Source organism: Pyrus communis, chromosome 10, assembly GCF_963583255.1.
Source record: "Pyrus communis chromosome 10, drPyrComm1.1, whole genome shotgun sequence".
Classification (NCBI taxonomy): domain Eukaryota; kingdom Viridiplantae; phylum Streptophyta; class Magnoliopsida; order Rosales; family Rosaceae; genus Pyrus; species Pyrus communis.
Window position 1 is genome coordinate 1,057,221 of NC_084812.1, and position 23,679 is coordinate 1,080,899.

Here is a 23,679-nt window from a genome sequence, read left to right on the forward strand (position 1 = left end):
CTCACCGCCTCCTTCTGCTACTGGTACCCCTTCTTGCTGCTGCTGAGCTGAAGCTTTTTGCTACTTGTACCCACCACCAGTGGCGACACTCGAAGCAGGCACCCGGCCGTCGTGTGTTGACCTAGGAGCGGCAGTGTGGGCGCAAATGGCTGCCGGCTTCCCGCTCTACTCCCACTCGCTGAAGTCGGTTTTCAACCAGCAGCAGCTCACCATGCTTAGCCATGGACTTGGACACTTGGAGACACTTATCAAATACTCTAAAGCAAATGGTTAGTATGTACACTTGGCTCTCCAACCCGAGAGTCATTAGTCACATGTTTCATGTCGAAAGGAGCACAACAATGCATGTATTACTTGGTGAATAAGTAGATGTGTTGAGCCGCACAGTTTATACAATCAAACCATAGTTGTAACCGCTTCATTTTAGTTTTTCCTATAAATAGTAAGCCATTCTATACAATCCCATTCATATTATATCTCCACCCCTCCCTTTAGTCACGTTGCATGCATGCACTAGTCTTGCATGCATAATATATATAGAGAAAGAAAAGAGAGTGGAAGAAATTCATGGCGTTAGGAGTGATCAACAAGCTTGTTCAAGTACATTGAGTTTAGCTATAGCGGTGGTGATGTGGATCTTCGCTTTAGTTTTGGAATCGAGGTAGGAGGTTTTTTGGGGAACTTATCACTACTAGGTATTTGTCTTGTTTAAGCTTTGTGAAATATGTGTTATACTTAATGTGTTTATAACTGATATAACTGTTTTGTATTGGAACTGATATATTATTGTTATTTTTGATAATGTGGATGTTGTGATAATGTTGATTATATGCATATATCATTTCATATCAGAGCAGATGAATTTTATTGGTATATTCAGAGATTGAGTTATGGAAATGGAACTATATTTTGTGTGGTTGAGTTCAACTCTCGTAGGGACCAGCAAGGGTGGTAAAAGTGAAATTATAAGAATGGTATGATGTAGTGGGGACTTTGCAATTGAGAGAAGAACAAGATGACCAACAAAATGGGAAATTTGGGATGACAGAGTTACGGGTGTGAGTTTATATAATAAAGCTTTCGGACCACCGATGCAATGGTAGAATGCATGAGATTGGACGTGCAGGTTCACTTGTTTTATTATATAAATTAACGGGTTGGGTAATTGAAGTTAAGCTGCATTCATGGAATATAATTTATGTTTGACAACATGATATAATTGATTTGTGTGAGCATGACACTTGGGTTAGCTTGACAATTATCCTTGATAAGACTTGTGTCCCTATTGAGTTCTAGGTTCGCTCACCATAAACATTTTAGACCTTGCAGGTTCGCTACAAGACTAATGAAGGGTAGACAAGATGATATCGGATTAGATGTGAGGCTAACATTTGTATTTATTTATTTTAGCCCCCATAAAAGATTAACGAGTAGTTTTTAGTAAGATGAATTTATTTTTAACCCCGTTTCAGTTTCTTTGTATTTATTTAATGTTTAGCTCGCGTTCCATATTTGGGTTCGATTTTTCCTTCGATCCCGAGTCCGGGCATGACCATTGAAGTCTTTATTGTTCACATGAAGACTTTGTAAATAAGGTTAGCATTTTTTTTTTTTTTTAATAAATTGTCGGATGAAAAACCTCTATATAAAGAGGTGAATTTGCATCATTGTACACGCAACAAAATATCACAAACAAAAGAAAGAAGTAATTATGGGAGTTATCTTTGTACTCCTAATATAATAAAAGAAACTATTGGAGTAGTTGGAGAATAGGGCCCTGCATTACTCATATGACAAAATAATCTCAATTAATTATAGGAGTTTCTATCCCTAATTAATATTACTTGGACCTTTGTGATAAAAGCTAATAATTAGTAATAAATGATTAAGTTAAGATATTATCAGTGATATTGGTAGATAGACCTGCATAGACCACATCTTGGGCCTAGTTTACTAGCCTCGAAATTGCCTCCTTAAGTTGGGCTTTTAAAAGTTTCGCTAGCTCCAGCTTATAAAGAATATTCAATGAATGGGTCCTTGAAAAGTACATCGGCTCTAGTCCCTAAATGATGACCGGGCTCTCGAAAAGTTACGTTAGCGTCAATATAACAACTTGATAAGCTCTCGATGTGGGAATTTGTTTCGCTTGTGATCCCATGTGGGACCACTCATAAGAGCACTTGTTGGAGAATAGGATTCTGCATTGGTCATATAACCAAATAATATACGATTTATATATGGGAGTTTCCAGCCCTAATATTAATGAAGCATTATGCGATAAAACGCAACACTTAGTAATAGGTGGTTACATTAGAACCATATCGGTAATATTGGTAATGAACCTGCAGCAACCTATAAAGTTTATCAGCTCATGCCCCAAAGGTACACTTATCCAACCTCGTAAATATTGTGCTTATTTATTTTATATTCCACTGCACACATTGTCTATTTCACAACGAATTTAACATTCACTATTGATATATGAGCAGTAAATTAAGAAAGAGATAAAATTCGTAATACGATATTTGTCCACATTTTAACAATTCAAGGGGTATATTTGCAATTTACCCAAAAAAAGAAAAAACAAATATCACATGCACGAAAGTCAAGACGAAAACGGTTATATAAACCCAAATGGCAAATGCCAATTCATAACTTACTACACCAACAGAATTTTCATTCAGACAGACTAATCACCGCCTTCATCTTCCGCTACTCGTACCCCTTCTTGCCTCTGAGCTGAAGCTTTTTGCTACTTGTATCCACCACCAATGGCGGCACTCGCAGCAGGCACCCGACGGCCGTGGGTCGGCCTAGGAGCGGCAGTGTGGGTGCAAATTGCAGCCGGCAATGCCTTCACTTTCCCGCTCTACTCCCACTCCCTGAAGTCGGTTCTGGGTTTCAACCAGAAGCAGCTCACCATGCTGGGTGTGGCCAACGATATCGGCGAGAACTTTGGCCTTATCCCCGGATTCCTTTCCAAGAAGCACCCGCCGTGGCTAATTCTTTTGATCGGCGCTCTCGCCTGCTTCTTCGGCTACGGCATCATCTGGCTCACCGTCAGCAGCACCATTCTGCCCCTGCCTTACTGGATGGTATGTTTTCTTTCCTTCCGATGTTTATAAATTTTGTGGCTTTTCTTGACAATGTGTAGCTTTTCCTTGTTCGTTCTTGAAAATGTGTATCTTTTCTTGTTCTTGAAGATTTGTAGCTTTTCTTGTTCGTTCTTCAAAATGTGTAGCTTTTCTTGTTCGTTCTTCAAAATGTGTAGCTTTTCTTGATCCAAATCTGTTTTCTTGCAAATTTGACTTAGTGGGATTTTTACAGAAGCAGTTTTGCATGCTTATAAGCGCTTATGCTAAAGTGTTTTTGCTATAAACATGTAGAAATTTTGATGCTTTTTCGACAATTTGAGCATATCATGTTGCTGATATGATTGTTTGCAAACATGATTTGGTGGGTTTGTTTTAAAGAAAGGTTTTGTAGGATTGGTGATGTTTGAGTTTGATAGAGCAATTTTGCATCGGGGTTGTTTTAATTTTGACACCACTAGGAGTTACTTTATTCTGTTCTGGAAAATGAACAGCACAGATATTGTTGAAGAATGTAAGAAGTAGTGTATCGGAAATTGACAACATAAAATACAATGGTTCTACTAGTATCGAGGCATTTTGTGAGAAAACTCACACCTTCCGTGTTGTGCAGGTGATTATATGTAAGTTGGGGACAATATCGATGTTGATTAGTAAACTATGACAAATCTGAAGTTAATCGACGGTGAAATGTTTTTCTATTACAATTGAAGAGTAATCTGCTGGTGATTTGGAAATTTATTGGGCTTTGACGATGCTATTACTCATCTGCTGGTGATTTGGAAATTTATTCGGCTTTGATGATGCTATTACTCACATGCTGCTACTTCTTCGTAAGCTTTCGAATAAATTGATAGATTAAAATTGGTGTGATTTAATTTGATGTTGCATTGGTTACTGCTTGGTTCCATTTAAGCAACTCAGATTTAAGCAGCAATTTCTCCGTTCAATTATCTTTTGGAGGTTTGCTTATCCAATTAAATGATTGCGTGCCGATATAGTTTATCTGCAAATGCCATATATATATAGAAATTTTCCAACAATTAAGATCTTAAATCATTAATGATTTTGTTCTGGTATTGCAGCTATGGATTGCCCTTTGTGTTGCCGCTAATAGTAGTGCTTGGTTTACCACGGCTGTGATTGTAACCAACATCAAAAACTTCCCTCTACAGCGTGGCATAGTTGCTGGTATTCTGAAAGGTTACGCGGGCCTTGGCGCAGCTGTATTTACAGAAATTTATCGTGTTCTGCTTGGTAATTCCTCTTCCAGGCTTCTGCTGTTCCTTGCACTTGGAATTCCCGTTCTGTGTTTCGCTAGCATGTTTTTTGTGCGGCCTTGTACTCCGGCTCCAAATGAAGACCCTGCAGAGAGTGGCCGCTTAGATTTCATCCAAGTTTCAAGCTTGGTGCTTGGATTCTATGTTCTCTCAACTGCAATAGTGGATGATAACATTTCCTTAAGTGCTCCAATTGCCAACACTCTTTTCGTTGTAATGGTTCTACTTCTCATGGCCCCACTCGCAATCCCCGTTAAAATGACATTGTATCCCACACCAGCCGGCGAATTGGGAATGCTTGGTCAAGCGGTTGGATCTCCAGGTAGTTTGAACGATGAAGGCGGCACTGCAGGCATAACTGAACCGCTACTGGAGCCATCTGGCGTGGTTGGATCTCCAGGTAGTTTGAACGATGAAGAAGGCACTGCAGACATAACTGAACCACTACTGGAGCCATCTGGCGTGGTTGGATCATCAGGTAGGTTAAATGAAGGCCATGATTCATCGGACGTGCCTTTGCTTGTTGCCGAGGGCGAGGGGGGAGTGAAAGAAAAAAGAAAGCTAGGGGAAGACTTCAAATTCAGTGAAGCTGTGGTGACGGTTGACTTCTGGCTTCTATTCTTTGTTTTCTTTTTCGGGGTTGGCTCGGGGGTAACTGTTCTCAATAATCTAGCCCAAATTGGGATTGCACAAGGATTTGATGATACAACATTCTTGCTGTCTCTCTTCGGTGTTGGAAATTTTGTTGGTCGTCTTGGGGGAGGATTTGTTTCGGAACTTTTTGTCAGGTCAGTAACATTATCCTCGTGGCTAATCTATCTTCAATGTAAATCCAAATTGATGTCCTTTTGATTCAGAGAATCTTCTTCTCTTTGCAGGTCGAAAACAATCCCTCGGACAGTTTGGATGACGTGCACTCAAATCATAATGTTCGCCACATATCTGCTGTTTGCTTCTGCCATCAACGCAACCTTTTATCCTGCAACGGGAATACTTGGAGCCTGCTACGGTGTCCAATTTTCTGTCATGATCTCAACTGTCTCGGAACTCTTTGGCTTGAAGGATATTGGCACATTTTACAATTTCATGGCACTAGGGAATCCTCTGGGTGCACTACTCTTTTCAGGCCTCCTAGCCGGGTACGTATATGATAACGAGGCAGCGAAGCAGCAGGGGATTCATCTCCATGGGACAAATGTCACCTGCGTGGGTCCGAATTGCTTTAGGCTCACCTTCCTGGTTCTCGCTGCTGTCTGTTTTGTCGGTAGCATCTTAAGCATCGTTCTGTCTTTAAGGATAAAGCCCTTTTACCAAAATCTTTTCGCTGGGGGCTCCGTCGGGGTACTTCCAGATACAAACCAACAAGATCAAGGAGCGGCGAGCGCAAGTTGAACTGTCTAGAGAGCCATCATACTCAAGCGTATCTCGATACATCTACATCAACTATCTGAGACGTATGTAAAAAGTTTTAGTTCCTCAAATCCATCTACATCAAAGTTGTTTGTATACAATTCAAAAACACAGTGCGAGCAGTAAATAAGAGGAGAAAGTTTTTCCATTTACGTCTACACTCCGCCCTCCGGCATAAATGAGACTACTAGGAGACATACAACGGATTCCTTCGTTCGGTCTCACGAGGACATGTCGTACAGGGACAGATTACGAAATTTTCGTTATAGCTTTCAATCATCAGAAAGAGTAGATTTTTGAGTAATTGTGTATATCAGTGTTGATGTGTTGCTGAAGCAGAATCGTGAAAGCTTTCTGTAAAGCTAGTACTTTTTGCTGGGAAATGATTTACTTACACCTATTTTCTCTTACTGCACACCTTCTTATTTTTACCCAAGAAAAAAGAGAGATGCGGAAATCACTTTCCTTCTTTTCCCCGTTGAAAACATATAACGTTTCAAGATATTACAACTAACTGATGGGCAAATCAAATCAACCAGTAAATATATTTAGGGCTTTCCATTCCCATCTAAAAACACAAGAGGATGCAGAAGAAAGTAATACACTGTAGAAAAACCATCAAACTTGTAGGAACACACAAAAAAATGAACATATATCTTGTCATGTTGTCGCAGCACATCCCTTTGTGTAACCGAAGCAAACAGATATGTCTCCGGTTGTACGGCATATTCTCTCTTGTTAGGACAAAACCAACCAAACACAAACTTCAAGTTGGTTTCAGATCCTGAAACAGTGCAGTCCAGAGTGAATGATCATCATAATCAACATCCTCCCTTTCCTTCTCATAAGGAGAGCAGAACTTTGGGCTCACAACTCTCCCTTCCAACTGCCCAGAAAATCTTGGACTTTTGTTTGTGGTCATGATCCTCTCGTGCGTTTTTCCATCCAACGGTCCAGATAACTTGGGACTCAAACTTGCGACCGAAGGACCGGTCAGCCTTGGGCTTCTATTTGTGTACATTAACCTCTCGTGAACCTTCCCATCCAACGGTCCAGATAGCTTTAAGGTTGGATTATTATGAGCCATCAATCTCTCCTGTACTCTCCCATCCAACGGCCCAGAAAGTGCAAAACTCCTATTCTTAACAACCATAGGCTTCTCATCCTTGACCTCCTCACTACAACTCTTGTGCTTCCTCAACAAAGCTCCTCTCCAATGCTCTTGATATCGAGTTGGTGTTGCCGGAGTTGCACCCCTACCGTCGAAAGACTCCTCCTGAAAAACCAACTTGTTAAAGTACTTGGAGAAGCACTTCTTGGTCCGAATGAGCGCCCAACTTAGCCGGGAAAGCGACTTCGGGTGCCCTAATCTGGTTTCTTTCTTGGCAAGCTTGAGTATCTCTAGCCTATGCTTGGCTACAGATATTCCCATGCTCTGCAAGAACTCGTGGTCGAAGTAGCTCACGTCGTCGAGCTGCAGCTGGTTGCGCGTAAAGACGACGCCGTAGTCGTAGATGAGGGAGGGTTCAAGGCCGGTTTTTGACAGCCATGTGAACCAGTCCATAGCTTCGCTTAAGCTAAAATGTGCCTGAGGCCTGAAGGGTTATGTTGGTGTGTGGTGATACATTTATACGAGAAGGAGATGATGATATAAAATGATAAAGTGGGAAGGAAAATAAATAAAATTAAATGTGGTGGATAAATAATGGGGCCTTAGAAAATTTGGATGGTTGTTGGGACTGGATGTGACATTAGCAATATCCTGGAAGTTGAGGATGAGCAGCTCTAAACGACCTCGTGATCTAGATTTCAAAAATCTCTGTCCAAGGCAATTTAAATTATGTTTAGACGTTAGATGGTTGGTCGCTATCTTGATTAATTCTTAGGTGATTTCATTTTTATTCCTTACTCTTCCCAATCTCATGTTCATGATTCAACCCGTCTCCGCCTTATGCCAAATACTTCGTTATTCTATATGTTTTAGTAAACAGAACCTAAATCATAAAAACTGAATAGTTCTAGACTTCTAGTAATCACTTGTTTAATGATATAGAGCACGAGTCCAAATTATAATGTGAGATTGGGCAGGTAAATACTAAATATGATTGATGAAAACTAAAAGCTACAGCATAAGGTTATAGGGCCCAAAATTGAGGGGAGCAGTTGGATATTGAATTGGATAACCTACTACCACTTGATGAAAATCATTAAGGCAAAGTTTAACACGCTAGTAGATTTTAGAGAGATTAGAGTACAGGATGGTATGTCATATATTAGTTTTTCAAACACATTGAAAAATCTTTTTAGGTTTTACAGGTCCAATAACTTTATTTTAGTCCCACTTATTGCTATTAACTGCTTTACCTGCTAGATTGTGATAATGTTTCTTCCCAAAAAAGTGATATGACTTAATAACCTACTACAAATCTGCAACATTCTTTAAATCACATTTAATCATGTCAACCTACCGTTACCTCTTATTCCCGTAGAATAAATAAAGACAAAGAGTAACGTAGTTTTGGAGAAATTTTGCAGTATTAGGAACATGATTCAATACACCAATTGTCATAATGCAATTAGTTGAATTTTTTTTTTTGCTTCAAGTTTTCAACCGATATATATATATATATATATATATATATATATATATATATATATATGTGTGTGTGTGTGTGTGTGTGTGTGTGTGTGTTTAACAACTGATATTATTTAGAGCATCTCCAAAGGAGATGTCAAAATGTCCAAATCAGCAATAACGGTAACAAAAGACAGCATTAATGTTTTCCGATGTGGCATGACATGGATTGACATATCTCTCCTTTGCTGCCAAATTTGACAACACCTTCAAATTTTTTAATTAATTCTTAAATGCTTTTTATTAAAAAAAATTTGTTGGTTTAAAGCATTATCCTTTTGTTCCTTTCATTCCCAATGCAAAGAAAATATATATGAATTATTATTTTATATTTAAAATTTGAATATCGGTTGGAGAGTAAAAGATTAAAAGATGTCAAAGTGCCACGTAAGCCTTCAAATTTAAATCTTAGGTTTAAAATTTGACATCTCATTTGGAGATGGTCTTACACTAAGAGGGTGGAGAAGTGGACTAAGTCTCACAATAGGCTAGCAATAACGTGATTCAAATTCGCATTTGGCAATAATCGAACCTGAGACCTCTCACTTACCAAGTGAAGAGGAATACTATACTAGACCGTAGTACTAAATGGCAACTGATTATATTATTACATTTGATGTAACGAATCGTGTGCTCAGTATCTCTTGTAGTTTTGGGCAATGGAAGTCATTTACTGTAGTCTACGGCTCATACAAGAATTATATGCTTATAGTTGTAGAACGATAGTTAGAGTTCATCTACAAACAATTTACTCTTCCAAACTTTGTAATTAGTATTTTGATCAATTTACCAAGTTTTTACACATTAATATAACGTAGGAAAAAAAAATAAGAGATGATCAAAGTGGGTAAATTAATTTATCTAAAGTGGTTCGAAATTGGCAATAAATCACCCAAGAGAGAAACATCAAACTTAAGCATTAAGTATGATGTTAGAAAGGGAAGCAAGGCGGATATTTGAGATTTTTCGGACAGCATGAGTAGGATACAAGCGTAACAATATTCGGCAAGGTGTATAAAGAGTACTTTATTTCCTGTTACGTTTTGGGAATATTACAGAACATTTAGGATTACTTAGAATCTTTAATTTTCTATTTAAGTCAATGTATGAAATTGTATTCGTTAGATCTGTTATATTTTCAATTTATGTTCTTTCATCCTTGTGTTTTCGAAAAATTCTAACTCGTATGAATTTGTAACCCATCTGATCAATCTAAGTGTGGAAAATCCACTGAGAAGACGCAAATAGACCCAAGCCACTAACTAACTTTTGAAAAAACCGTTACAATCAGGTTCAGTCAAAACCCTAGAAGTGCCAACCACTTTTCCCGCTCCAAAGGCGTACCCGATTCCGTACCATCCTCTCTCCCTCTCACCCTCTCACCCTCTCCTAGTTATAATCTCCACTGCTTCCAAATTTGACAAGAAAAATCTCTATCACCCCTTTAATTTAATTCTCTGTATTTTTTCGCCTCTAAACTTCAACTAGCTCGCCATATACGTCAGAAACCCTAACCCTAAAGACCGTAGACTCATAGTATGTTTTCACGGGCATCTTCGAGGGGATCCTCAGGGTCCATCCACCGGCTTCTTTCTGATGTTAAAAGCCTCAGCTCTCGTCCTCCATTCAACAAATCGCAACCCTCCTCCTCCGTCGCTTCGTCACCATCTTCTTCTTCTTCCTCTTCACTCAGCTCATCGGTTGGCAGATTTGGCTATGGTGGTAGGCATAACGGTAGATCAGGCTCCGATAAAACTTTTGATTTGTTGATGAGATCCGTTTCTTCGGGGGTTCTGATTCTCGGGACCAGTCTAGGGTTTTCGTATTGGTCTTCTTCTTCTCTGGATCCAAATTCCTACGTTTCTTACGCTGATAATTGTCCCAAGGAGGCGGCATTTGCAATCGGCGAAGATACAAACAAAACTCAGTTTTCCCTCTTTGATGGTACCTTGTTTGTTTCATTGTTTTCTTCAACTTATCTGTGTATCGTGTTTTCCGAGGTTTCTGTTATGTTTTACCCTGATGGATCTCGTCTCAGTTTCATATAGGAGAAGAAAATTCTTTACGTATGAAAAGCGGCTCCGAGATCAAAGTCCTCCGGAGAAGGTACGGATTATGCACTCCTCAGAAAATTTATTTTTTATAAGTTGTAATTTTGTTTGCTTGATGATTTTCGTGGTTGCAAACACTACATGCTTGTGTTTTGTGTTGTGTGCTTGTGGTTTTCAGCTATTCGACTACTTTGCGTCGGTTAAAAACCCCAACGGAGAGGCGTTTATGACGCCGGCAGACTTGATGAGAGCGATGGTTGCTGTATTTCCTCCCTCAGAATCAACCCACGTTAGAGTGGGGTCTCTGAGAGGGGAGAAGGTTCCCGGCGAGCAGCAGTGCGCTCCTTCTAAATTCTTTATGCTTTTCGACACTGATGGCGATGGCCTGATTTCATTTCCGGAGTGAGTACTATTATCTTGATACTACAATGATTCTAGCCTAATTGAAATTCGTTAAGATCTAAAACAACATGTACATGTTCATTCTTGATATGATCAGGTTCATCTTCTTCGTCAACCTCCTCAGCATCCCTGAATCGAGCTTTACGATTGCGTTTAAAATGTTTGATCTCGACAACAGCGGGTGGGTTAAAATCGATATCGCCTTCTCAGTTGTAAAAATCTTTCATTTTAATGTACTGCTAGTAGAACACTTAACTTGTTACGTTTGTGATTCACAGAGACATTGATAAGCTGGAGTTTATTAAAGTCATGTCCTTGATGCGATCTCAAAGCAAACAAAACACGGATAGCCACAGGCTCAAGGTTTCTGTCGAAGATGGAGGCCTACTCGAGTACTTCTTCGGCAAAGACGGCAAAAAAAGTCTAAAACTTGAAAGATTTGTTCAGTTTTTCCGGGATTTACACGAAGAAGTATGCGATCTTTTCTTAGGGTTGTGATTTTGTCATACTATTTTTTCTGTCAGCTGATCCTTTTCCTGTTTCTTTTTCTTCCTCCGTTTTCGAATTTGAAAGATTTTGCGATTGGAGTTTGCCCACTACGACTTCAGAGCACAAGGAACCATATTGGCTAAAGACTTCGCGTTCTCCTTGGTTGCATCTGCTGATAGCAGTGACATAAACAAGTTGCTTGATCGGGTGGACGAAATTGATAACGACACACGTCTTAAGAACGTAAGAATCACATACAAGGAATTCAAAGATTTTGCGGAGCTCCGTAAGAACTTGCAGTCCTTCTCTCTGGCCCTTTTCAGTTACGGAGAAGTTAACGGGGTGTTGACGAAAAGTGATCTCCAGAGAGCTGCTTCCCGAGTACTCATCTGATCTGTCATTGTCATTTCTAGGTGGCTTCGTTGATCATTAACAAGTAGCTTATTGTGCTAATGCTTTGATCACTTTCTATTTATACAGGTATGTGGCATCTCTGTTTCTACCAATGTGCTTGACATAATATTCCATGTATTCGATGCAAATGGTGACGGAGATTTAAGCGCAAATGAGTTCGTAAGAGTTTTACAAAGACGGGGAGGCGAAACCCAAGAGACGGGCATAAGGGGACTCCTATCTTGCTGGTTTAACTGTGCCGGTAAAGCTTTTGGTCAGAACAACTGCAGCTCTGGTTTCTAAGATCATACATGGATTACCTTCAACTCACGCAACCGAATGTTGTTTACGGCTCTAATCTAGGGTTGGAGCCGAAAAGATGTAATTAGCGAATCTGGCTGGGTTTGTGATTGAAGGATTATATATCACAGCAGGCTGAACTTACCAATTTTTGTAACCCTACATAACCATTACCACTTCAAACTAATACATAAGTGCAGATATCTTTGCTAATTTGTGTACCAATATTTTCTGCTAATGGCGCCGATTTTGCGCAACTGATACGCATATATAATCACAGATACTTAGCATCAAAGACAAGATAAGAAATGCAAAATCTAATCCGAAGATCATAACGTATACTAGCATAAGAAACCAGCATACGGAAAGAAATTTGATTGAGGAAACGCATTCAATGTCTTGACATTGATGGTCTTCATTGGCTATTTACACACAAAAATACATGCATAAATGCAGTGAAAGCAGACCATATCAATACTCCAACTGATCCAAAAAATTCTCTGCGAAAACCTAATGCACCGCTAATCGATCATAGCAACTAAGAGCAACGACAAGGCAACAAAAGAATTCATCTTCTGAGGCTTACCCGGCTCAAGTGCATGGCGAGGACATCCCTCATCCGCTCGCCACTCTCGTTCACTTGTCCATCAAAAACAGGAAGCTCCTCCTCCTTTAAGCCCCTCACATTGTCATCTGAAATCGGCTCGCTACACTTGATCAGAAAGTTGTGCAGCAGACACCCTGTAACCACCACAAACGGCAGAAACTCCGCACACTCTTCCTTCCACTGCCTAGCCAAAAGCTGCCACCGGGCCCGAACCCTCCCAAAAGCTGTCCCAACCAACCCCATTGCCCGATAATGCACCGCATTAAACGCCTTCTCCATTGAACCGAAACTGTCCGCCTCATCCGACCTTACATAAGGTGTTAGAAGCCATGGCAATAGAGGGAAGCAAGAGTCCCCCAGTATGTACTGAGGAATGGAATTCCCATTCCCAAGCTCAAAAGCAGGACCACTGAGCAATTCCCTGGACTCCTCCACACCCAAATAAAGCTTACTCTGCCGGAAAATCGATTCTGGTTTCATGGTGGATGGCCACCCGGCGGAGACATCGAGAAACCTCCCCTCAGAATCCACCACTGCCTGAACCAGCAATGACCCATTTGCCCCCAGCAATTCACCACCAACCTCAAATCTCGAAAACCCTAAAATCCCACAGCAATTCGGCAGCGAAATCCAGCCGAACGCCGCCAATACCCGGGATATATCTGACCGGAATTCGAACAAGTTCCCCAGTTGATCGTTCACCGCCTTACATACGGCATAAAATGCGCGGCAGGCATCCATGGAGTCGAGCCCGAAGCGCCTTCCGACCGCCTTGTAGCTCGCGCCGTGGGCCAGGCGGTAAATTGCGGCGGCGAGGACGAAATTGGGTGGGATTGAAGGGATTGTGGAGTTGAGAAATGGGGAGAGGAGGGAGAGGAGGACGGAGAAGGAGTGTTCGGACATGCGGAAGATTTGGGACCAGCGGAAGTCGAAGTCTCCGTCTGCGGCGGTGGCGGAGAGGAAGCGGCTGAACCAACATTCTAAAGGCGGCGGCGGTGGGCGTAATGGTGATTGCGGTCGTGGGTTGGGGAAGCAGAGAAGGGTGGACAGGGAGGTGGAGGCGGAGGAGAGGAGGGATTCAAGGGTTAGGGTTTGGGCAGGAAGGAGGAGGAGGTCGTTTTGGAAGAGGAAGGAGTGAGCCAGTGACGTGGCGGCGGTTACGAGGCTGACGAGGTGGTGTTGATTGAGGGGCTTTTTGTTGTTGCTGTGGGTTTGGCTTTGTTTATTGTTTCTGGCATTGCCTTTGGTGGTGCTCGTGGCCGTACCGCCGACTCCGCCGCCGGCAGCCATTGGTGGTGGGACTTTGGGAGTTTGATTAGTAACGAGTCAGATGTTGGCACGCAGTGTGAAAGTGACCGTTAGCGAGGTATAATTACTGCTGATTAGTGATTACTACGGTGTTTTTCCTTTTCTTGCTTTTTGGTCCTTCCAAAAACAACATTTTCTAAAGTGGACCTTTTTCAATGGCCACTTGGTTTTGCTACATTTAGAATTTGGAAAAATCCCCTATAGGTTAAGGGTACTTTGCTAGATTCTCTCATGTAACATGTTTATCATGTGACGATTGTTTATTAAGTGACAATTTTTATAAAGTGAAAATTGTTTATTAGGTGATGACATGATTAAAATTGAAATTTAATTGCATGAGAAAATCTTTCATTACTTTTACAAAAAGAAAAACTCTTACTCTTGAGAAAAAAAAAGATAATCGTGATATATTGCTTCAAATTAAGATTAAAAACTCGAGTAATGAATAATTTCCCTTGTGTTTTCATGATTCAAATTCTCTCTCTTTTCTAGTGCAGTTTAGAGTAATAGTATTACTTGTAATAAAGAAAAAACTTTAGATACAGTATGAATATTGCCAAATTATAAGGTCATCACAAATTGTTACTCAAATAGTCGAATTTGTTTAAATCCTCAAACTCACTACCGTCTTCAGTTTGAATAAATTTCCACCTACAAAACAATAAACACCTTCAATTTAGGCCAAAGCCATTACAAAACAATAAACACCTTGAATCTAGGCCAAAGCCACACGCGTGCCCATGAGATGGAGGTTGGCCATCACAGAACAATAAACACCTTCATTGATTGATTGTGATGAGGATTCCTTAATTTTTTTAGTTAATCTTCAACCAGAAATGTATTAAAGATAGAATTTGATCATATCTTTAATGCATTTGACTTTTCCATCTCACAAGCTTGGTAGCTTGTGTAGTCGTAGCCAGCCACTCAAGCATCCACGGATGTTTAAATACACGTGAGAATATTTGTGTGCCCTGCTCATTTATTGAGGACACTTTTGTCTTTTTATGAAAAAAATTCACTGTGTTGTCTTCTAGATGTTTGGTATTATTTTTGGCTCCACACTCACTACAATAGGAAATGTAATAAGAATGTCAATGAACCTGTTACTGCTATTCACAAAGGATTAAGTGAATCAATACACATGTTACTCATCCGAAACCTCATTGGCGGCATCTTCACTATCTGCGTCTGCAACCGGATTAGATTCTTCCTCTGCTTTGGTTTCCTTGTAATCCTTGGGAAGCACGTTACAATCAATGGTCTGCCATACTGGTCTCTCTGATTGGAATGCTCTGTTGGGGAAAAACGCATAGTCATTAGAGCTAGTAGTAACATACATCGCAAAAGAACACACGCCACGAAACATGATGGAGCGGGGGAGGGAGGGAGAGAAGGAAACTCACGGGTGCTTGCAAAGTGTGGGGCATTGGATTGTAACTGCATACTTGCATGTGGATACCTCTGTGATTGAATTAATCATAGCTCTGCCCTCTGAGCACACAAATCTCACCTACAAAATGCCACATGAAGTAAGGACCGGATGGAGAAATGCGAAAGGAAATGAAAAACTACAGAAATATATTGACATCATACCTCAGTCTCTCGTTGCAGGTCTGTAAGATCACAAGTAGTCCCGTTTGTAAATTGATGAGCATGGTACCTACATGAGCCGTACAATTTCATAAATTGTATTCAATCTCTCCTTTCTTATCCGCAGAAAAATTTCCCTCAAACTTGCCCGACACATTTTTATAAAGGCCAAATTTCATACCTTTGGTATGCATCTTTTGAGCGTGGATCTTTGAGTGTAGATATGTCAGAGAGGTTCCGGTTGACACCAGCAGTGGCCTCTGCATCATATACACCCAAAACAAATTCCTGAACCACCTGTAATAAGAGAAGAAAGTACCCAATCCACGAGTATTATTATGAGGTTTTAAATTTTCTGAAAGCATTCCAACAAGAAATGAGAATATCTAAAAAGATGATAATAAGTTAATAACACTAATGAATTGGAAAAGAAAAGGTCAACAACGTAACAAATGGAACAATGACACCGCTCAAGGATGGGGGACTTGTGGAAATGCATCAAATACTGTGTGCCAACCCTACATCAAGGGCCAAGATCACTAGATAAATGTGGAACTTATTTACACTTTCGTGTATATAATCCCACTTCCTCTCATTGTATGCATGTGAGCACTGAAGAGGCACATAAGACGATACCTTATCATCTTCCACATGAATTTGTCGTAATCTCTTGTGATAGCAAAATTCATATGACCACCAACCCTCTTGCTGCATAAAGGAGTTTGTTATGTTAAGAGTAGTTCGCAGTAAATGCATCATCAACCAATGGGGGCACGGTAAACATGTATTACTGCAGTTTTATAAGTTATATAACTATGATAGCGAGAGTATTAATGTCACGGATCTTACTCTGATAAAGCATTGGTCCTCGAGTACTTCAAGCAGTTCATCCGGTGTCTTCATTTTAATTCGTTTCTCAGTTTCCACAATCATGCTGCTAATATTCTGCTGAAGAACTTGCTTCCCACTCTTGGCCTCCTCCACCTCAGGCAAGTAGCATATAAAATTTTGTCCATTGTTATTCATAACCAGAGACTCCTGGCCATCATCCTGCAATATTCGTACCCAATCATTAGATCAAGCATACTACGTATTTGTGACAAGTGAAAAATTCACAGACAAATCAGCGAGGTACACAGATCTTATCCATAATGTGGAACAAATAATGACAGAATCATTTGTCTGAGTCCATTATATGATAAGAAACGAGGCATGGTTTGGCAAGGAGCAAATGTCTAATGCATCGCTTATTCTAAAGTACATAAAGTGTGCAATTTTGGAATAGAAACTGTCAACAAATTGATATATAATAACTATTTCGAAGCCTGAATAAATCGAGCATTTTCACGATCAATTGGAGATGATAAACTTATTAAATAAAGTATAAGTCAAGAAATATACTTATTAAAAAAACTGGCATCAAATCTTATATATGTGAAAGTTAAAACAACAAAAATCTTATATATGTGAAAGTTAAACAACAAATACAAGTAAAAACAATGGATATATTAAAAATATAAGTATTAGCTTACAGGATGAAAAGGTGCGTCTTCAGAATGGAATTCAATCCTGTATTTTGGCTCACGAGAGCTGCGACGAAATGCGCCACCTGCTCATCAAACGACAAGGAATCAAAGAACTTAAATTTGCAGCACAATATATCAAATTAAATGAACAAACTTTCATCCATCGAGTTGAAATGGTAACAATTGCTATCCAGCCAACTGATCATCAAAGTAGCCTAAATCAAATTTGGCCCTTCAAACTAAAAGCTTAACATGTATGAACCCTCAGGTACTTTAAAACTAATTAAGCTAGAAGCTGTATGCTTTTATCTAATTGCCAACTAACTGAAAATTCCGCCAATGCTTTCGAGCTCGGAAGCTGATTGACAATGATTGGTAGAACACTAAAAACCCAAATCCATACACACACACACACACACACATATATATATATGGTTGAGAAATTTGCAAAATTTGGTAAGACAAGATTTTGTAATCAAAAAGAGAAAAATAGCAATGAAAAAAAGGATGGGTTTTACAAATTTCAGCAGAAACAATGAAATTATGCAAAGTAACAGGTAAATGTATGGATTTGGGAAGTGGGTAATTAACCTAGGTGAGCTGGGAAGATCTGATCGGCGGAGACGAAGCAACTCAGAACGTACAAAACTTGAACAAAAAACACCAACACCTTCATTTTTTCAACCTCTTCAGAGAAAACAAAATGTTGCAGAAACCAGAGAGAAGCAGAGAGAGAGAGGAGGAGGAGGAAGAGGTATTGAAACCTTCTGCTGTTGCTACGTCTCGAGGATGAACCAGAGAGACACAGGGGAAGAGGCATTGAATTTGAAACCTTCTGCCGTGGGCCAAAATGGTTGTTGGGCTGCAAAGCCCAAAATTTTAATTTGGAAGATTGGATTGGGTTGGGCTTGAACTTGAAATTCCAAATTGGTGGGCTTGGGCTTGAATTTCTCAACTACAAGTTGGTGGAGTTCGTACGTACCATCGATGGCAGCCTCATAAGCAAAACAGCTTCTCCAACGAACAAATTTTGGGATTTGGATTCTATTCAGATCCAAATTGTGGGAATTCAAAAGATTCTTACATCTTAATCGTTCATCGTATATCGACCGTTAGAAATTATTTTAAATTTTAAATATAAAATTAAACACAAATAGTATCTAACGAAAAGTCGCCGCATAATGTACGATATACGGTTAGGACGTGAGAATCTTGAATCCGGAGAGGATCCTCATCCCAAGTTTTGATGTCTTCTGCTTGCAGCTTGCCCTCTTCTTTCATTGCTATTGTTTCTTGGTCGGATCTATTGACTTGGCTTGACAGCAAAACTTAAACAAGACACAACAAGGCAAAAAGGCCTCGACCACAAATATTGTAAACAAACAAACAAACATTCAAAAGGGCGGTGGGCGGTGGCTTCTAGCTTTGCAACACGCTTGTCTAAACCGCTGACCCTTGTTCAGATATCTCACTATATTTTCATGTGTTTTAGTTTAATAGTGTGTGATTAACTTGTAATATTGTTACGACATTTTGTCAAAGAAAAGTTCTTCTCCAAACAAATGCTCAAGAGGGCGGTGAGCGGTGGCTTCTAGCTTTGCAACATGTTTGTCTTAACCGCTGACCCCTATTCGAGATATCTCACTATATTATCATTTGTTTTAATTTTAATAATGCATGATTAACTTGTGATACTGTTACGACAAATTGTCAAAGAAAGTTCTTCTCCAAAGAAACGTTCAAGAGGTGGTGGGCGGTGGCTTTTAGCTTTGCAATATACTTGTCTTAACCGACGACCCCTATTCGAGATATTTCATCATATTATTATCTCTACTAATTAATAAAACATTCATTGTCAACCAAAATCATATGAAATTACCAGTTTAACCCTTTAATTAAAAAAAAACAAAAATAAGAAATATGGAGCAGAAATGTAATTTCACACAACCAAATTTTACTTTTTTTTTTTTTCAAAGCCTCACATACATGTAATCCTAATATATCTTTAATTTAATTTAAATAAAATAAAAAAAAACAACTTTCTACTCCTACATTATCTATCACTCTCTTCCTCTCTTCTTCTATTTCAAAAACAAAAATTAAAAAAATTTCTCACACACAGTACGTGATTAACTTGTAATACTATTATAACGTTTAATCCAATAAAAGTACTTCTCCACACGTGTTTTCACATCGTAGAAGCGTCTAGAAGCATACTTTAGTTTTTAGAGGCTCCCCCAACAGGCTGTCATAACCGCCACTACTTCTTGTCTTCTAATTGTCCTTGTGATTTGCCTTGCCAAGTCTGCAAACTTTCTTATGCTTTGAGACTTATATGATAGTTCGTTACTTTCCTTCACATGCCCTCTCAGCCACGTGGGCAACACTCTGGCAAAAAGTTGAGGTTGCCCACTTTTTCCAGTTGCACGCTTTTTCTCCTGAAATGACTTTTACCCCTTCATTGTATTCTTCTCCGTATTTTTGCTTTTTCTCTTCTTTTTTATTTTTTATTTTAATTAGCCAAATATTAAATAATAAATAAATAAAATAAAATAACACTTACAAGCAAAGGGAAGGCAATTGCAAATCCAAGCAGCTCAATGGTTCTGGATCTCTGGCCATAGCTAATCGAAAGAGAAATTTTCAATGTATCAGAAGAACGATTTGGTACATTAAGTATTATAATAAAAACGATTAGAATTTTTTTTTTTAATATTCAACTATTTATACTGTAACTTTTGTTGTACCGTGTCGGGTTGACGGTACACAGAAAATCTCTCTAATCGAATAGCCCCAGAAACAAGGGACCCACCATGTTAAATTTTTTAATTCCCTTTTTTTTTTTCTTTTTCTTTTTTTCTTTTTTTTTTTTGTAATTTCAATATTATATTTTGATGAAATACAAAGAAGATGAAATTACAAGTTATCAGATTCTTCGTCTCTCTGCTTTTGTGGCGTTCACGTTAAGCAGTGAACGAACATTTCTTTTCCCCTTCCATTTCTGGCAACATCCTGTTCGCCCAGAGAATTTTCCCTCGTTTTCTCGGCTGAGATTTTCCTGGAAACTCCGGAGCTTTCATTTCCCAGATAAGTTTCTCACTCCCCAGAAGCTTGGTTTTTCTCAAAGCTTGTTTTTTGAGCTGAATTGGGGGTCGGCTGCTTCTCTCTCAGTTGGGATTTGTTTTTAATTTGGTGGGCAGTAACAAATCCTGATTTGGAGGGAAAAAGTTGATGAATTTGTTATTTTTATGGTTGGGGAAAGAAATCCTAGTTGAGCTTTCAAGGTAGTAGCTTCAGATTTTCCAGAAGGAGGCTTCTTGGGTGCATTTGGCTTCCGGGAAAAGTGCTTTTCTTTTGCTTTTGGTATTCTGCTCTGTTTGTTTCTGATTTGTTTTGTTGTTGCATGAGAGAATCGTTAGAAACTGTTTTGTGTTGAATTAAGTTTTGGGCTTGGATTCGTTTATCTTGTGCAAAGGACTTGTTTGTTTCTCGGGAAAGTTGGGGAAACAGGATATATAGTGGTTTTAATAAGTTTTGTTTCCCTGTGCACTTAATTGGATCAGCTACTGAGTTTTGAGCATTGAGGTCTGTAGTGAGATTACATTTGAGTTTTCGGTGTAGCTCAAGCGTATTGTATGAGTTGTTGAGCTTATGATGGGGAAGCAAAGAGGAAAAAAGAAGAAAAATGCAGGAGAAAATTCAGGTGATAGTTCCAATCAAAGCGAAGTCGGGGATACTAGCCCGGAAGCCAGTGATAAGGACACAGAAGTTTTCATTTCAATGTCTCAAGAACTGAAGGACGAGGGGAACAAGTTGTTTCAGAAGAGGGATGTTGAAGGAGCTTTGTTGAAATATGAGAAAGCCCTCAAACTGCTTCCGAGAAACCATATCGATGTATCCTATCTTAGGAGTAACATGGCAGCGTGCTATATGCAGATGGGGTTGAGTGAATACCCGAGGGCTATCAATGAGTGTAATTTGGTGCTTGAAGTCACGCCTAAGTACTGTAAGGCGCTGTTGAAGAGGGCAAAGTGTTACGAGGCTTTGAATAGGTTGCATTTGGCTCTGAGAGATGTTGGCACTGTCTTGAACCTGGAGCCAAAAAATGTCATGGCAATGGAGATCGCAGAACGAGTGAAAAACGTACTTGAGGAGAAGGGGTTGAGGGTGAATGACACAGTAATTGAGTTGCCCCTGGATTATGTTGAACCAAGTCATGCTTTGCAGCCGGGGAAAGTAATGAAGTTGAAGAGTCGGAAGAAGAAGAAGGGAAAAAAAGATGATGAGATGAAGTCCGAGGAGAATTTTGAGGAGAAGGCTGAGGACAAGATTGAGGAAGAGAAGGCTGTGGACGTAGCTGAGGAAGAGAAGTCTGTGGAAATAGCTGAAGACAAGAAGGATGTGGAAATAATCGAGGAAAAGAAGGTAGAGGTCAAGGTAGTTGTGGAGGAGACAATCAGCAGCATAAAGGAAGAAGGGCCTAAAAGAAGTGTGAAATTGGTATTTGGAGAGGATATAAGATGGGCTCAGTTGCCTGTATATTGCACCCTCCTGCAACTAAGAGAGGTTGTTCGTGATCGGTTTCCAAGCTCCAAAGCAGTTCTTATCAAGTACAGAGACCAAGAAGGTGATTTGGTCACAATAACTAGTAACGAAGAGCTGAGATGGGCTGAAGGATCAACAGAATCGGAAGGGTCTGTCAGGCTTTACGTAGTGGAAGTTAACCCCGAGCAGGATCCCTTCTTCGAGAAACTGGAAATCGAGGAAAACAAGCAACATAGCGTAGCTGAGAATGGCGTGGTAAAACACGAGGATACAAAGAGGCCACCTTGCATTGAGGATTGGATAATCAATTTTTCTCAGCTGTTCAAGAACTATGCCGGGATTGAATCTGATGCATACTTGGATCTTCATGAACTTGGCATGAAGCTTTATTCGGAGGCAATGGAGGACACAATCACGAGTGAAGAAGCACAGGACCTGTTTAACATAGCAGGAGAGAAGTTCCAAGAGATGGGAGCTTTAGCTCTGTTCAACTGGGGAAATGTTCACATGGCCAGGGCGAGGAAGAAGTTGTATTTCACCAAAGATTCTTCGAAAGAATCTATCATTTCAAATATCAAAAGTGCATATGATTGGGCACAGAAAGAATACATAGAAGCAGGAAGGAGATACGAAGAAGCGCTGCAGATCAAACCAGACTTTTATGAAGGCTATTTGGCCCTCGGGCAGCAGCAGTTTGAACAGGCAAAACTTTCCTGGTATTATGCAATTAGCAGCAATGTTGATCTGGAGACGTGGCCTTCCACAGAGGTTCTGCGACTTTATAACAATGCCGAAGACAATATGGAAAAAGGTATGCAGCTGTTCGAGGAATTGGAAGAGCGACGCCTGACTGAACTCTCCTGTCCAAGTAGTGTCAAACCACAGGTGCAGAAAATGGGTTTGAATGGAATTTTCAAAGACGTATCATCAAATGAAGCTGCAGACCAGGCTACAAGCATGAGATGTCAGATCAATCTCCTATGGGGCACTATGCTCTACGAGCGATCTATTGTGGAATTCAAGTTAGGGCTACCTGTATGGAATGAATGTCTAGACGTCGCAGTTGAAAAATTTGGCCTAGCCGGGGCTTCACCCACAGATATAGCAGTCATGCTCAAAAACCACTCTTCAAATGATAATGCATTAGAAGGTGAAACAACTCAAAGTTTTGCACTCCGAAACGAATCATTTGCTGCCATTTCTTTTAATTACCCTAGACATTTAAGTAGCTCATTTTTCTGTTGTTACAGGTCTGGGGTTCAAAATTGACGAGATAGTTCAAGCTTGGAACGAGATGCAAGAAGCGAAAAAGTGGCAGACTGGAATTCCATCATTCCGGTTAGAACCATTACTGCGAAGACGAGTTTCCAGAATTTATTCTGCGTTGGAGCATGCTTGAGCTTCACGGTATCAAGTTTGGGTGCTTGAAAAGGTAGCATTGGACTAGACACACTTTCACAACCATGTTCCCACGGATTGGATCATATAATCATGCACATTGAGGTAGGCATGATCTGATTTCTTTACATCTTGCATTCGTTCTATTTCTTTTGGTTGCTTTTCGTGTCACGCTTAAAACTTCGTGCACAAATTCACCGTCCAGTAATTCACAAGTGGCTCGCCGCTCGTCTCTTTTGCAGGTTTTCTTGCTACTGCCCTGTAAACTACATTCAGGCTTTTAATTACGATCTATTAGTTTTATACAAAGTGGATCGTTCGTGGATTCAAATTCTGATGCGACTAAATTGTTCAGAAAACAAATTCTTTTCATTCTCTTTCGATCGTAAGGAGGGTCGGAGGTGAAGTTGCAGATCTTCATTTTAGTCAGTTTCTGCGTTCATCTGCTTCGTTTTACAGTTTGTCTGAATATTTGTACTTGTAACTGAAGCGTCGACGTCGACGACAATTTTTTGTGAAATCCATGTTATTTTGAGGTGTAATTTAACATTAATTTGATAACTGTAGTGTGTTTCAGGGGGAAAATTTGTATTGGAATATGAGGTTCATGTTACAAACATCACTTCCTTATTTGTTTTTCCTCCATTTGT

At 39.8% G+C, this 23,679-nt stretch overlaps 6 protein-coding genes across 7 annotated transcripts; 3 read left to right on the plus strand and 3 right to left on the minus strand.

Annotated features, from left to right (window-relative positions):
• The first annotated feature begins 2,734 nt into the window (after positions 1-2,734).
• LOC137748770 (protein NUCLEAR FUSION DEFECTIVE 4-like) lies at positions 2,735-6,089 on the plus strand. The gene is made up of 3 exons (XM_068488951.1): positions 2,735-3,095; positions 4,178-5,160; positions 5,251-6,089. The coding sequence occupies exons 1-3, from the start codon at positions 2,772-2,774 to the stop codon at positions 5,762-5,764; spliced, it is 1,821 nt and encodes a 606-aa protein (XP_068345052.1). The 5' UTR covers positions 2,735-2,771; the 3' UTR covers positions 5,765-6,089.
• Positions 6,090-6,548: 459 nt separating this feature from the next.
• Positions 6,549-7,346, minus strand: LOC137746874 (uncharacterized). The gene has a single exon (XM_068486892.1). It carries the CDS (start codon positions 7,344-7,346, stop codon positions 6,549-6,551), a length of 798 nt encoding a protein of 265 aa, XP_068342993.1.
• A 2,577-nt stretch (positions 7,347-9,923) lies between these two features.
• On the plus strand, positions 9,924-12,373 carry LOC137746596 (calcium uptake protein, mitochondrial-like). Its single transcript, XM_068486608.1, has 7 exons — positions 9,924-10,361; positions 10,456-10,523; positions 10,647-10,870; positions 10,968-11,051; positions 11,149-11,341; positions 11,444-11,740; positions 11,840-12,373. The coding sequence occupies exons 1-7, from the start codon at positions 9,956-9,958 to the stop codon at positions 12,053-12,055; spliced, it is 1,488 nt and encodes a 495-aa protein (XP_068342709.1). The 5' UTR covers positions 9,924-9,955; the 3' UTR covers positions 12,056-12,373.
• A 247-nt stretch (positions 12,374-12,620) lies between these two features.
• Positions 12,621-13,949, minus strand: LOC137746875 (protein ANTAGONIST OF LIKE HETEROCHROMATIN PROTEIN 1-like). The gene has a single exon (XM_068486893.1). The coding sequence runs from the start codon at positions 13,947-13,949 to the stop codon at positions 12,621-12,623; it is 1,329 nt and encodes a 442-aa protein (XP_068342994.1).
• Positions 13,950-14,507: 558 nt separating this feature from the next.
• LOC137748712 (protein OS-9 homolog) lies at positions 14,508-17,875 on the minus strand. Of its 2 annotated transcripts, XM_068488890.1 has the most exons (9): positions 17,678-17,875; positions 17,093-17,169; positions 16,410-16,610; positions 16,197-16,268; positions 15,742-15,857; positions 15,564-15,630; positions 15,374-15,480; positions 15,130-15,262; positions 14,508-15,035 (listed from the first exon to the last, which is right to left on the minus strand). In XM_068488890.1, the coding sequence occupies exons 1-9, from the start codon at positions 17,760-17,762 to the stop codon at positions 15,033-15,035; spliced, it is 861 nt and encodes a 286-aa protein (XP_068344991.1). In that variant the 5' UTR covers positions 17,763-17,875; the 3' UTR covers positions 14,508-15,032. The 2 variants fall into 2 exon arrangements, with proteins under 2 accessions (XP_068344991.1, XP_068344990.1); XM_068488889.1 differs by having other exon boundaries at positions 14,509-15,262.
• Positions 17,876-20,020: 2,145 nt separating this feature from the next.
• On the plus strand, positions 20,021-23,554 carry LOC137746641 (protein PHOX1-like). The gene is made up of 3 exons (XM_068486643.1): positions 20,021-22,781; positions 22,882-23,134; positions 23,272-23,554. Exons 1-2 carry the CDS (start codon positions 20,738-20,740, stop codon positions 23,028-23,030), a joined length of 2,193 nt encoding a protein of 730 aa, XP_068342744.1. The 5' UTR covers positions 20,021-20,737; the 3' UTR covers positions 23,031-23,134; positions 23,272-23,554.
• Positions 23,555-23,679: the final 125 nt, after the last annotated feature.